Source organism: Camponotus vicinus, unplaced genomic scaffold, assembly GCF_025532165.1.
Source record: "Camponotus vicinus isolate PSW18456_S1 unplaced genomic scaffold, iyCamVici1.0 SCAF_14, whole genome shotgun sequence".
In the NCBI taxonomy this organism is placed as follows: domain Eukaryota; kingdom Metazoa; phylum Arthropoda; class Insecta; order Hymenoptera; family Formicidae; genus Camponotus; species Camponotus vicinus.
In genome coordinates, this window is record NW_028141950.1 from 14954839 (window position 1) to 14967465 (window position 12627).

At 32.4% G+C, this 12627-nt stretch overlaps 2 protein-coding genes across 2 annotated transcripts in view; both read right to left on the reverse strand.

The window, feature by feature from the left end:
* LOC145965792 (uncharacterized) overlaps positions 1-12627 on the reverse strand; it is a 116503-nt gene that overhangs the window by 71949 nt on the left and 31927 nt on the right. The gene's annotated exons all lie outside the window — the stretch shown is intronic.
* LOC145965129 (fatty acyl-CoA reductase 1-like) overlaps positions 1-12627 on the reverse strand; it is a 46615-nt gene that overhangs the window by 32466 nt on the left and 1522 nt on the right. The window contains exons 3-4 of the mRNA XM_083088479.1: positions 12468-12613; positions 12149-12258 (exon numbers count right to left, since the gene is read on the reverse strand). Coding sequence (XP_082944605.1) covers positions 12149-12258; positions 12468-12613 — 256 coding nt within the window. The remainder of the gene's footprint in view (positions 1-12148; positions 12259-12467; positions 12614-12627) is intronic.

Consider the following 12627-nt stretch of genomic DNA (forward strand, 5'->3'; position numbering starts at 1 on the left):
TAGCGTTGTCAAGGTTATGTGAAGGTCACCTCCAACTTTTTAAATGGGACACCCTATATGCTTTTGCATATTCTTGTAGCTTATCTCGAGAGCTTTCCAAAACACTATAATTAAGTTAGTTTTCATTAAGTACTTACCGAGTTATGAGGCTTGAAATCATTTCTTAATTTTACATAAACCATAAAATATCTTGTAAAATATTCATTTTTCGATTATCTTACCTTAATACTTTTATGTACAAAATAATGAGAGGAATCAATTAGTGTAAAGAAAACACACAGTTGTTTTTAAGAAAAAATATGTAATTGTTAATTGCAAATTACATATTTTTTCTTAAAAACAACTATGTTTTTTCTTTACACCAATTGATTCCTCTCATTATTTTGTACATAAAAGTATTAAGGTAAGATAATCGAAAAATGAATATTTTACAAGATATTTTATGGTTTATGTAAAATTAAGAAATTATTTCAAGCCTCATAACTCGGAAAGTACTTAATGAAAACTAACTTAATTATAGTGTTTTGGAAAGCTCTCGAGATAAGCTACAAGAATATGCAAAAGCATATAGGGTGTCCCATTTAAAAAGTTGGAGGTGACCTTCACATAACCTTGACAACGCTATTCGAGGTCATAATAATGTTGCTGTGTAATGCGCCACATAAAACCCTATAACTTTTGTATGAAACATTTTTTTTTAAAATGCGTATTTGTCGAAATATTAAGGGGTTTCCACACTTTTGCTAAACCCTGTATATTGATGCCTATGTAAATTTTCTTATAATTTTATACTTGTATTACGTCCGATGGACTCCACAATTCTTTTCTTTCTTCGAAACGATATCGTGGAAGAAAGAAACCAAGGATCGGCTTGCATTTGAAACGCAAAGTGATCCTTCTTAAAAATAATGATAGCGTATAGAGAACGCAACCTAACCCGCGCACATAACCGACATTTAAACCTAATAAATCTAATACTGACAATGAGAGTGGCCAGTCGAGATAGCGTTAACAAAACTAAATAAATTCGTGAATTATGAGACGAAAAGTTGTTATAAGAAATTCCAACCGTCACGTATCTATTGGTACGGCTTTATGTTCGAAGCCTCTCTATCTAAAGAATTTTTAAAATAAAGATCTGGTTCTCGGGAAGATTGTCAAAATCTAAACATACAGCAATATTCTTGAAATTGATAGTGCACGTGCGCTCGTTCGACAGGCCACTCTCAAGCGTTCTCCGAATCGTTGAATCATCAAGAACGATAAGCTAATCAACTTACTCCCACTCTCTGGATGGAGCTAAGTCTCGAGCCAAAGGGCTTAACCAATAAAAATCTTAAGAAACGTCTCTCCTCCCAAAAATCAGTCTCCTTGTCCTTAAGAAGGGAGTAATTGGAATTATTACAAGATTCCCACCATCCAGTAAGGAAGAGGAGCAATAACTTTAAAAAATGCAAGTGCAAGGCGCGACGGAACACTCCAGTTGACAGTTCAGTACGCTAATTTTTCCGACGATCCACAGTGCAGTTGACAGTACAGTTCACTCATTCAATTAGTCACAGTCGAGATCCACATTTTTGAGAATTCAATCTTAATTTGATTCAAATTATATAGCCTCGGGGATCCTTTTTTTGCGTTATGCAATTGAGTTATTAATCTGTTTTATATCACAGTGAAAATGATTTTGTTAACATTTAATTGTGCGTCGTGTAAATTTTCTGGTGAACATCTGCATTACCCTCTTCATGTTATAAAGCTTCGACCTTAGCCATTGCAATTTTATCAACGCACTCATTTTTGTAATGCCAACGAGTAGTGAATAAAATTGAGTAATTTTTATTTTCTCCCTCTCCCATATCTTACTATCTCACAATTTATAATCTATGTCTGACAATGTTCACGGATGAACGCGGATGGTCGCGACGGTGCTGAATTCTTAAGAGCGAAGCGCGAGGACAAGACAAGTTCTTAGAATTATAAAGACTGCGCACTACACTTATATTTCTTTGGTTTTGTTGTGCCGGGAGCGACACGGATTGTGGGGTAACCGGGGAGAATGCAGATAGGCCTCGGGACCGTCAATTTAGTTTTTACGTTTTTTATTGTTTCTTCATATCATTCATACAAATATATTCAATTACACTAATCGTCTCGATTTCAGTTAAACCTTCTCAGGAGTTTCGAGTTTCTTTCCGTCGCCTCTTCCTTCGTTCCGTTAGATTTTTAAGTGTTATAGTAACTAGCCCAGATTCGCACTCTTTATCAATTGACTTTTTATTAACGACTGTCCGCCGCGAACCCGCGGTGGACGGTTTTTAACACCTCATTTTAGGGGTATTTTGGAGGGGATCGCCTAGCGAAATGACCATATATGGTCATGGAAGATTTTCGTGGCGGTCAAGTCCAAGTGCAAACGAAGGAGGTTCAAAGTCGAATCCCTTCGTTGGCATTTTCACGTTTCCGGCGAACTCGCGCGTGGTTCACTGAGGTAGCGGTTTTACGCGGTTCGCGAACATTCTATGGCATCTAAAGCGTATAAAATTTATTAATGGTAAAATAATTAATTATAGTCTTAATAATTAGTTATAGTCTTTCGGACTATAACAGTTTGATTTTAACAATTTTTTATTATAAACGACACCACAATTTTAAATAAGAACATATATATATATATATATATATATATGTACAAAGATCTTGCCCAAGAACTGATTCTGTCTTTTTTACAGATAGTTAAGAGCTGAGCGGTTTAACACGAGCGACTTTTCTGCGAATTATCAAAGCGAATTAGCGAATTTAACGTAAGCGGTGCTATCTAGAAAATTGCTAGAGTCTGCGGCCGTTTCTTGGTAATCGCGTCTTTTATTGAGGTGCCCCTTTGCGACGTGGGCCAATGGTTTCAATTTTTTGGCGGTGACCTCAGAGCTCTTGGTCTGATAGGCTACCGCTGGGTTTTGACGCGCCAAAGTTTGCGGTTGGCATGCGCGCACTCTTTTTCGATCAGCTGATTGGCAGTCAGCTGATCGTGACGTATGGTCGCGCATGCCCGTGCGCTTCTCTGATTCTGCTGACGGTTGACGTTGTTATGATGAATGTTTATAACGAACGTTTCTTATGCGATAGAAAAAACGGCAGATAAGCGAGCAGTTGAGGTTTTCTAAGCGATCGAAAAGTCGAGAAGGTTCTAAATACCCGTTAATTTTGAATTCGAGAATAATTTTATGAATTTTTAGCTAATATTAATTTTGATCGCGATGCATGTCACGAATGACTTTTTCGTTTCTCGAAGAGACAAATAATTCTAAAGATTAGACTATTGAGTTTTGATAACGAGGTGAGCGGCGCTTTCTATTCAATTATTTCATGCTATGCATATCTAATTATTAATTATTCTTCTTTTTTTTGTACATGCGTCTTCCGTCTTGATTATTTTTTCCTCATTTTGCGTTTTTTGAAATTCTCGACCGTTAAAGATGTTTACACTTTTCGTACACTCTGTTGCGTTCGCTTTTGTAAGATCGCTTATATTATTTTTGTTACCGTTTTATTTGTATCAATCGTTGAGACATTGAAAATGATCCGAAAGAGATCGAAATGTTTGTCGGTATTTTGCATTTGAGAGAATTATTGTTTTGACAGATAATGTACTTTTTCCGTCCAATCAGTTGATGAATATATAATTTTTCTGTCTTACAAGGGGAACACCAGGCAATGGAATCACCGATTTCGCTCAACTTGAAATACATTATAATTCCATCCTCCCACTAATTCGTCATAAAGTAATACGACTTACCTCTCAAGTCAAGTATTCGCGACAAAAACGTGTTTAAAAATTACGTGCTCGTTATGTACCGAATGGAAAAGACAGATTTTCAGTTAGTATAAAATTTCAATCAGTGACATGCAGCGTACTAATCATGCGCATCATACGCTACACTACGCCGCTACTTGAAAACCTTTTAGTACGCTGCATGTCATCTTTTACTACCTGAAAAACTGTCTTTTCCGTTCGGTATATAACGAGCACGTAAATTTTTAAACACGTTTTCCTCGCGAATACTTGAGAGATCGTTTTACTTTACGACGAATTAATGAGACGATGGAACTATAACATACCTGTATTTCAAATTGAGCGAAATCGGTAATTCCACTGCCTGGTGTTCGCCTTGTTGGATTTATTTTTTTGATTTCTCATTACGTTTTAACAGCCTACGTCTTGGTTCTCAGCCTTTCTTTTTATTATATTTTGATTTGTTATATAACAGCCCTAACAGCACATGTAGATACTGAGAATGTTCGAAGAATATGCAAAAGTACAATGCATATATTGTCAGAACATTCGAGACACATACTATGATATACTAAGTATATACTAAGAATGCTCTAATGTCCACCTATTTCGGTTAATAGCAAATACTGAGAATATCTTGTAGTATACAGGGTGTTCCATTTAAGTTGATAATGCGAAATATCTCAAAAACGAAGCGTTAAAGAAAGAAATGTTTTAAATAAAAGTTAATTGACTTTAAGGGAGCCATAAGATGGTGTCATTGATTTGACCTTGAAAAGTCGTTTGAAGGTCACGTGAAGGTCACCTTCAATTTTTTAAATGGAAACCCCTATTTTTTATTACTTATTCTTGTAGCTTACCTCGAGAGCGTACCAAAACACTATGATAAAGTATTTTTTCATTGAGTACTTTTCGAGTTATGAGGCTTGAAATAATTTCTTAATTTTACATAAACCATAAAATATCTAGTAAAATATTCATTTTTCGATTATCACCTTAATACTTTTATGTACAAAATAATAAGAAGAATCAATTGGTGTAAAGAAAAAACATAAAAATATTAACATAAAACATTCCTCTCATTATTTTGTACATAAAAGTATTAAGGTAAGATAATCGAAAAATGAATATTTTGCTAGATATTTTACGGTTTATGTAAAATTAAGAAATTATTTCAAGCCTCATAACTCGAAAAGTACTCAATGAAAAAATACTTTATTATAGTGTTTGGAAAAACTCTCAAGGTAAGCTACAAGAATATGTAATAAAAATAGAGGATCCTATTTAAAAAATTCAGTGATTTTTATGTGACCTTCACAACACTCTACAAGGTCATACTGATATTGTTGCGTAATGCGATACTTGAAATTCTACTACTTTTGTTAGAAACATTTGTTTCTAAAATGCATGGTTTTCGAAAAATTTGGGGCTTTCCGTACTTTTTCCTCACTCTGTATATACACAGAATGCATCTTTAAAAGCGCTCATTAAGTACAGTGTTATTCCTGATCAAAAATCGAGTTGAAAAGTCCCCGGGAAAAAAGTTTATAGATAATTATATACAATTAGATAAATTTAAATATAATTATATATAATGATTATAAAAATTTTCCCTCAAAAATATATATAATTTTCCTTTAAAAAAATCAAAACTAAATATGAAATCAATAATTAACTAGCCAAGTACATTGATGGGATTTGTAATTTGAAATAAATTTATCACAAATTCTATCTTGCATTTATGTATTATAGATTTTCGACAAAATCAAAATGATTTTCAAAATAAGTTTAATACTTTGTATAATATCCAAATAAATATTTGTACAATATATGAAATAGCACTAATATATTGCGGGTTTTATATTAGATTACAAATAGTAAGTCACAAAACTATCTAACACTTACTGCAATAACATCGATTGTATTAATCGCCAATTTTGAATTTAAAAGAGAAAAACTAATTGACTTGTTTTAAGATCATAAGTTTTACTAAGTAGACCAGGAATTAAAGGATTTAAGAAAAGTTACATACAAAAATTTTATCCGAGTTGTATTACAATTTACACATTTTTATTATTATGAAATATTTAATTTTGAAATTAATCATGTTTTGCCAAGTAAATTCGGAACTAAAAAAATTAAGACCAAAACGACTTACAAAAACTTGGCGTGCTCGAGTCACATTATAATACACATAATTTTACAAATTTACAAATAGGTATACATAATTTTACAGTTTGCTAATTATATACATGTAATTAATTTCAAATATAGATTAATACGATCCGAGCATGACAAGTTTTTGTAAGTCGTTTTGGTCTTAATTTTTTTAGTTCCGAATTTACTTGGCAAAACATGATTAATTTCAAAATTAAATATTTCATAATAATAAAAATGTGTAAATTGTAATATAACTCGGGTAAAATTTTTGTATGTTACTTTTCTTATATCCTTTAATTCCAGGTCTATTTAGTAAAACTTATGATCTTAAGACAAGTCAATTAGTTTTTCTCTTTTAAATTCAAAATTGGCGATTAATACAATCGATGTTATTGCAGTAAGTGTTAAATAGTTTTATGACTTACTATTTGTAATCTAATATAAAACCCGCAATATATTAGTGCTATTTCATATATTGTACAAATATTTATTTGGATCACACATAATAATGTATTTTTATATATCATACAAAGTATTCAACTTATTTTGAAAATCATTTTCGTTTTGTCGAGAATCTATAATACATAAATGCAAGATAGAATTTGTGATAAATTTATTTCAAATTACAAATCCTATCAATTGTTTCAATGTACTTGGCTAGTTAATTGGTATTGGTTTCATATTTAGTTTTGATTTTTTTTTAGGAAAATTATTTTATATAATTCGGTATAAAGTTGCAAATATTTTCATAAAATTACATATAAATAATAATATAAATATCTCTTATTATTTATTATTATATATAATTTAATATAATTATATAAATCTATATATAGGGTGTACCAAAATTCCCGCATGCGGAATGCACAGCGTGATTGATCGTACCAAAACAAACAACTTTTTCCTTTGGAAAAATTGCGCCTGAGCATTACTTTTTAAATGAGAGCAACTTTAAGCTAACGAATAAGCGCTTTAGATTACGCTTGTATCAGGGTCAGCGCGCGCGGCATGTGACGTTTAAGCGTGTACGCTATTTTACTATTTCACTAAAGGTTTTACAAGAATTATGCATGATATTTAAATATCTATTTTCAATACAACGTACTTAATAAGAGATTTTTTAAATTTATATCATCGAAGCAACGACTGAAAGTAAAATAAGTACATTAGAATAATTTTAATCCAAACATGCGAATAATTTTGATCCAAAATTATTACTCCTACGTTCTAAATATTTTTTGGCTCTGAAAAGGGCCGATTAAATGTTTTAAATGTTTGGCACATGTTCGAAATGTAGACTTTCTATTTGTATATTCGCTCTGCGTATGAGATTTTTTTGTATATGTTGGACGTTTTTTTGTAAGTTGTATTGAAAATAGCGATATTTAAATGCATAATTCATGTAAAACTTTAATGAAATGGTAAAATAGCTTACACGCTCAAACGCCACACATGTCGTGCGCGCGCCGCTCCTGATTCAAGCCTAATCTAAAGCGCTTATTCGTTAGCTTAACGTTTCTCTCATTTAAAAAGTAATGCTCAGATGCAATTTTTTCAAAGGAAAACGTTGTTTGTTTTGGTACGAACAATCACGCTGTGCATTCCACATGCGGGAACTTTAATACACCTTGTATAATTGCACCGATTTGATAGTTACATATATTTACAATTATATACAATTGAACCGATAAAGATTTCTAATTTAATTGTATTTAAAGATATATAATTGTATTTAATCATATATATATATACAGGGTGTCCCATTTTAATGTCCCACACCAAATAACTTTCTTATTTTTAATTTTAGAAAAAGATGTTTCAGACAAAAGTTGTATGGTTTCAAGGGGGACATAAGGTGGTGTCATTAGTTTGACCTTGAATAGTTGCTTCAAGGTCACGTAAAGGTCACCTTCAATTTTTTAAATGAAATCCGTTATTTTCTATTACATATTCTTGTAGCTTATCTCGAGAGCTTTCCAAAACACTATAATTAAGTACCTTTTCGTTAAGTACTTTTTGAATTATGAGGCTTGAAATAATTTCTTAATTTTACATAAACCGTAAAATATCTTGTAAAATATTCATTTTTCGATTATCTTACCTTAATACATTTATGTACAAAATAATGAGAGGAATCAATTGGTGTAAAGAAAACACATAGTTGTTTTTAAGAAAAAATATGGAATTGTTAATTGCAAATTACATATTTTTTCTTAAAAACAACTATGTGTTTTCTTTACACCAATTGATTCCTCTCATTATTTTGTACATAAAAGTATTAAGGTAAGATAATCGAAAAATGAATATTTTACAAGATATTTTATGGTTTATGTAAAATTAAGAAATTATTTCAAGCCTCATAACTCAAAAAGTACTTAACGAAAAGGTACTTAATTATAGTGTTTTGGAAAGCTCTCGAGATAAGCTACAAGAATGTGCAAAAATATATAGGGTGATCCATTTAAAAAAATTGGTGACCTTCACGTCACCTTCAAATGACTTCAAGGTCAAACCAATGATACCATCTTATGGCCCCCTCGAAACCATACAACTTTTGTCTGAAACATTTTTGTTTGCTGGGCTTAGTTTTTGAGATATTTTACTGTCAAAGTTAAAATGGGACACCCTGTATATATATATGTATATATGTATATATATATATATATATGTATATATATATATATATATACACACTCAGTCCAAAAAAAGCGGTACACTTAAAATTTGGGAAAAAATCACCAAACTTCAAATGACGATAACTTCGTAAATAATAAAGATAGAAAGGTCTATAGAAAATAAAAATGAAGCTTGTAATCTCCACTTTAAGAATCGATTTATTTCAATGTTGCTAAATAAATTTATTTAAAATGGCGGATAACAATGCAAGAGCATGCGAAATTGAAAAATAATGGTCCGAGTTTGCCACGGCACATGGCGTGAGTCAAATGTCGCGCAACTCAATGGAATAAAAAGCATATGATAGTACAGTCTCTTCTTTAAAATGCTTTTTAATTCATCTCGATACAATGATTTTTCGCCGAGACATTCGCATTTGAATAAGAAGGCAGCTTTTTACTTTAAATGCGAATAACTCCAAAAAATCATTGTATCGAGACGAACGAAAAAGCATTTTAAAAAGGAGACTGTACTATCATATGTTTTATCTTATTGAGCTGCGATATCAAACCCTCGCCATGTGCCGTGGCGAACTCGGGCCATTTTTTTCAATTTTGCATGCCCTCGTTGTCATCCGCCATTTTCAGAAAAATTGTACAAAATTGCGATATAAAATTTCGGAAACTGGAAATACGAACCTTTAAAATGCTTTTTGTAAAATCCTTCCAGTTGTATCAGGTGCTGAGATATTCAATTTTGAATTTTTAGCAACGCCGAATTGCAAGAATAAAAATTCCATGGTTCGCTAGTACCGCGGTATCTTAAGACTCGAAACCGTACTCGTGGTTGTGTGCGTATGTGTGTTAGTGAGTGCGCCTGCGTGCGTGTATGTGTGTGTATGTGTTAGTAAGTGTGCGTACGTGCGCGTGTGTGTGTGTGTGTAATTCGTGCAAGAGGTGGTTACACACACTACTAACACAGTGCCCCTCTCCCTCCCCCCTCTCTCCCCTCCCACCCACCCACTCTCTCCCCTTCCCCTTTTACTCCCTTTCTCCCTCTCCCTCCCTCCCTCTCTCTCTCTCTCTTTCTCTTACACACACTCGCGCACAAATGCATGTACAAGGATGATTTGGAGTCGCGAAATATCGGGAAGCTGATGAGCTACGGTGTCCTTATCCTTGAAGTGAACACACACACGGACACACGCACACTCACTAACACACATACGCACACAACCACGAGTACGGTTTCGAGTCTTAAGATACCGCAGTACTAGCGAACCATGGAATTTTTATTCTTGCAATTCGGCGTTGCTAAAAATTCAAAATTGAATGTCTCATCACCTGATACAACTGGAAGGATTTTACAAAAGCATTTTAAAGGTTTGTATTTCCAGTTTTCGAAATTTTATATCGCAATTTTGTACAATTTTTCTGAAAATGGCGGATGACATAACGAGAGTATGCAAAATTGAAAAAAATGGCCCGAGTTCGCCACGGCACATGGCGAGGGTTTGATGTCGCAGCTCAATGAGATAAAACGCATATGATAGTAGAGTCTTCTTTTTAAAATGCTTTTTTGTTCGTCTCGATACAATGATTTTTTGGAGTTATTCGCATTCAAAGTAAAAAGCTGCCTTCTTATTCAAATGCGAATGTCTCGGCGAAAAATCATTGTATCGAGATGAATAAAAAAGCCTTTTAAAGAAGAGACTTTGTACTATCATATGCTTTTTATCCCATTGAGTTGCGACATTTGACTCACGCCGTGGCAAACTCGGACCATTATTTTTCAATTTCGCATGCTCTTGCTTTGTTATCCGCCATTTTAAATAAATTTATCTCGCAACATTGAAATAAATCGACTCTTAAAGTAGAGATTCCAAGCTTCATTTTCATTTTTTACAGACCTTTCTATTGTTATAGTCCGAAAGACTATAACTTTATTTTATTTTACCGTTAATAAATTTTATATAATTAAAATGCGATGGAATGTTCGCGAACGGCGTAAAACCGCTACCTCAGCGAACCACGCGCGAGTTCGCCGGAAACGCGAAAATGCCAACGAAAGGATTCGACTTTGAACCTTCTTCGCTTGCACTTGGACTTGACCGCCACGAAAGTCTTCCATGATCATATATGGTCATGTCGCTAGGCGATCCCCTCCAAAATACCTCTAAAAACGAGGTGTTAAAAACCGTCCACCGCGAGTCCGCGGCGGACAGTCGTTAATTAAAAATCAATTGATAAAGAGTGCGAATCTGGGCTAGTTACTATTCAGCGCGACTATAACACTTAAAGTCTAACGGAACGAAGGAAGAGGCGACGGAAAGAAACTCGAAACTCCTGAGAAGGACTACGAAATAAGATATTTAAAACTCAACAAAATTGTATACAAATCTAGTTAAAATAAACGATTTGATAAAAAGAAATAAGGAAAGGAAGAAGGTATTGATTGGTCCCGAGGCCTCTATCGGGTTATCCCGGCAACATCTCGTGCCACACACGGCACAACATTATCTTTATTATTTACGAAGTTATCGTTATTTGAAATTTGGTGATTTTTCCCAAATTTCAAGTGTACCATTTTTTTGGACTGTGTATACATATATACAGGGTGTCTCGAAAGGTAAGGTCAATCGAATAGAAGGTGAAAAAGGAGCATGAGTAGAACACATAATGTAAATAAATTTTTTTCGTATTCGCTATGGTTTAGAAAATACAGCGCTTTATAGGAGTGCACAAAAAGTGTTGAAACTCCTTAATATTTCGAAAAGTACGCATTTTAGAGAAAAATGTTTTATACAAAAATTGTAGGGTTTTAAGTAAAGCACCACTCTGTGTAATGCTTCACTTAAAACCCTACAATTTTTGTATAAAACATTTTTCTCGAAAATGCGTACTTTTCGAAATATTAAGGAGTCAACACTTTTTGTGCCCTCCTATAAAGCGCTGTATTTTCTAAACCATAGCAAATACGAAAAAAATTTATTTACATTATGTGTTCTACTTATGCTCCTTTTTTACCTCCTATTCGATTGACCTAACCTTTCCAGACACCCTGTATATATATATCCTCTCTTTTTACATACTGCTGTAAAGGAAAACGAAAAAAGATAAAGCAATTGCAAGTTTAAAAATCTAATTTTATAATTTTTGCTTAATTTAGTTTTAGTAAAATAAATAAGTTTTACTAACAATAAATATTTAGATATATTTTGTAAAATAATTAAATAAATAATTGTAAGTAATAATACATTTAAATAATATTTATATAACAATGATAGGATTGTAACAACGTATTAATGTAAATCTGGCATTAAATATTTGTACGATTTAAAAATATTATATGCATATATATTTTTTCCGTATTATTTCCATTTATATATCACGTTCATGTTATACATACACATAATTTTGTATTTTATTATAATATACCAATACAAATATTAAATGTTAAGACTTTCTATATAAAATAAAGAGAACAAATTTTTCCAGTTTATTTAAAAGGTATTAGTAAAAGAGAGAAAAGCTCATGTTTTTTTCTCTATATTTTTTAATACAGGAAAAAATATCTACGTACCTATGGATGGTCTCACAATCGCACACAACAATGATGAAGAATATTCCTGTATTACACTTTCCGCTAAGTTTTTCGAGAATAAATACGTATTAGGAATATAATCCAGACATCTGTACATAATTTCAAACGTTTATGGCAAATTAAACATCTGTATATAATTTCAAATGTATATGGCAAATTAAAAGATTAAGAGTAATTGAAACAATATGATAAATGTAAGAAAATTACTTTGTTTTTGATTATATTACATATATTATATTTGAATATTTCATGTATTTATAAAATTTATATGTATTCAATTTGTATTTGTCATATTTACTTAGCTGTAAAGATATTCAGATTATGTTCATCCAATAATTCGGCCACTTTGATCATTTTCCGCCAATCAGCTACAGGTGGATACACCTTTTCTTCTATAAACGGATTATCCAAATGTGTATATGCTGTGCTCACATATACTAGAGCCTTTGATATGAAAA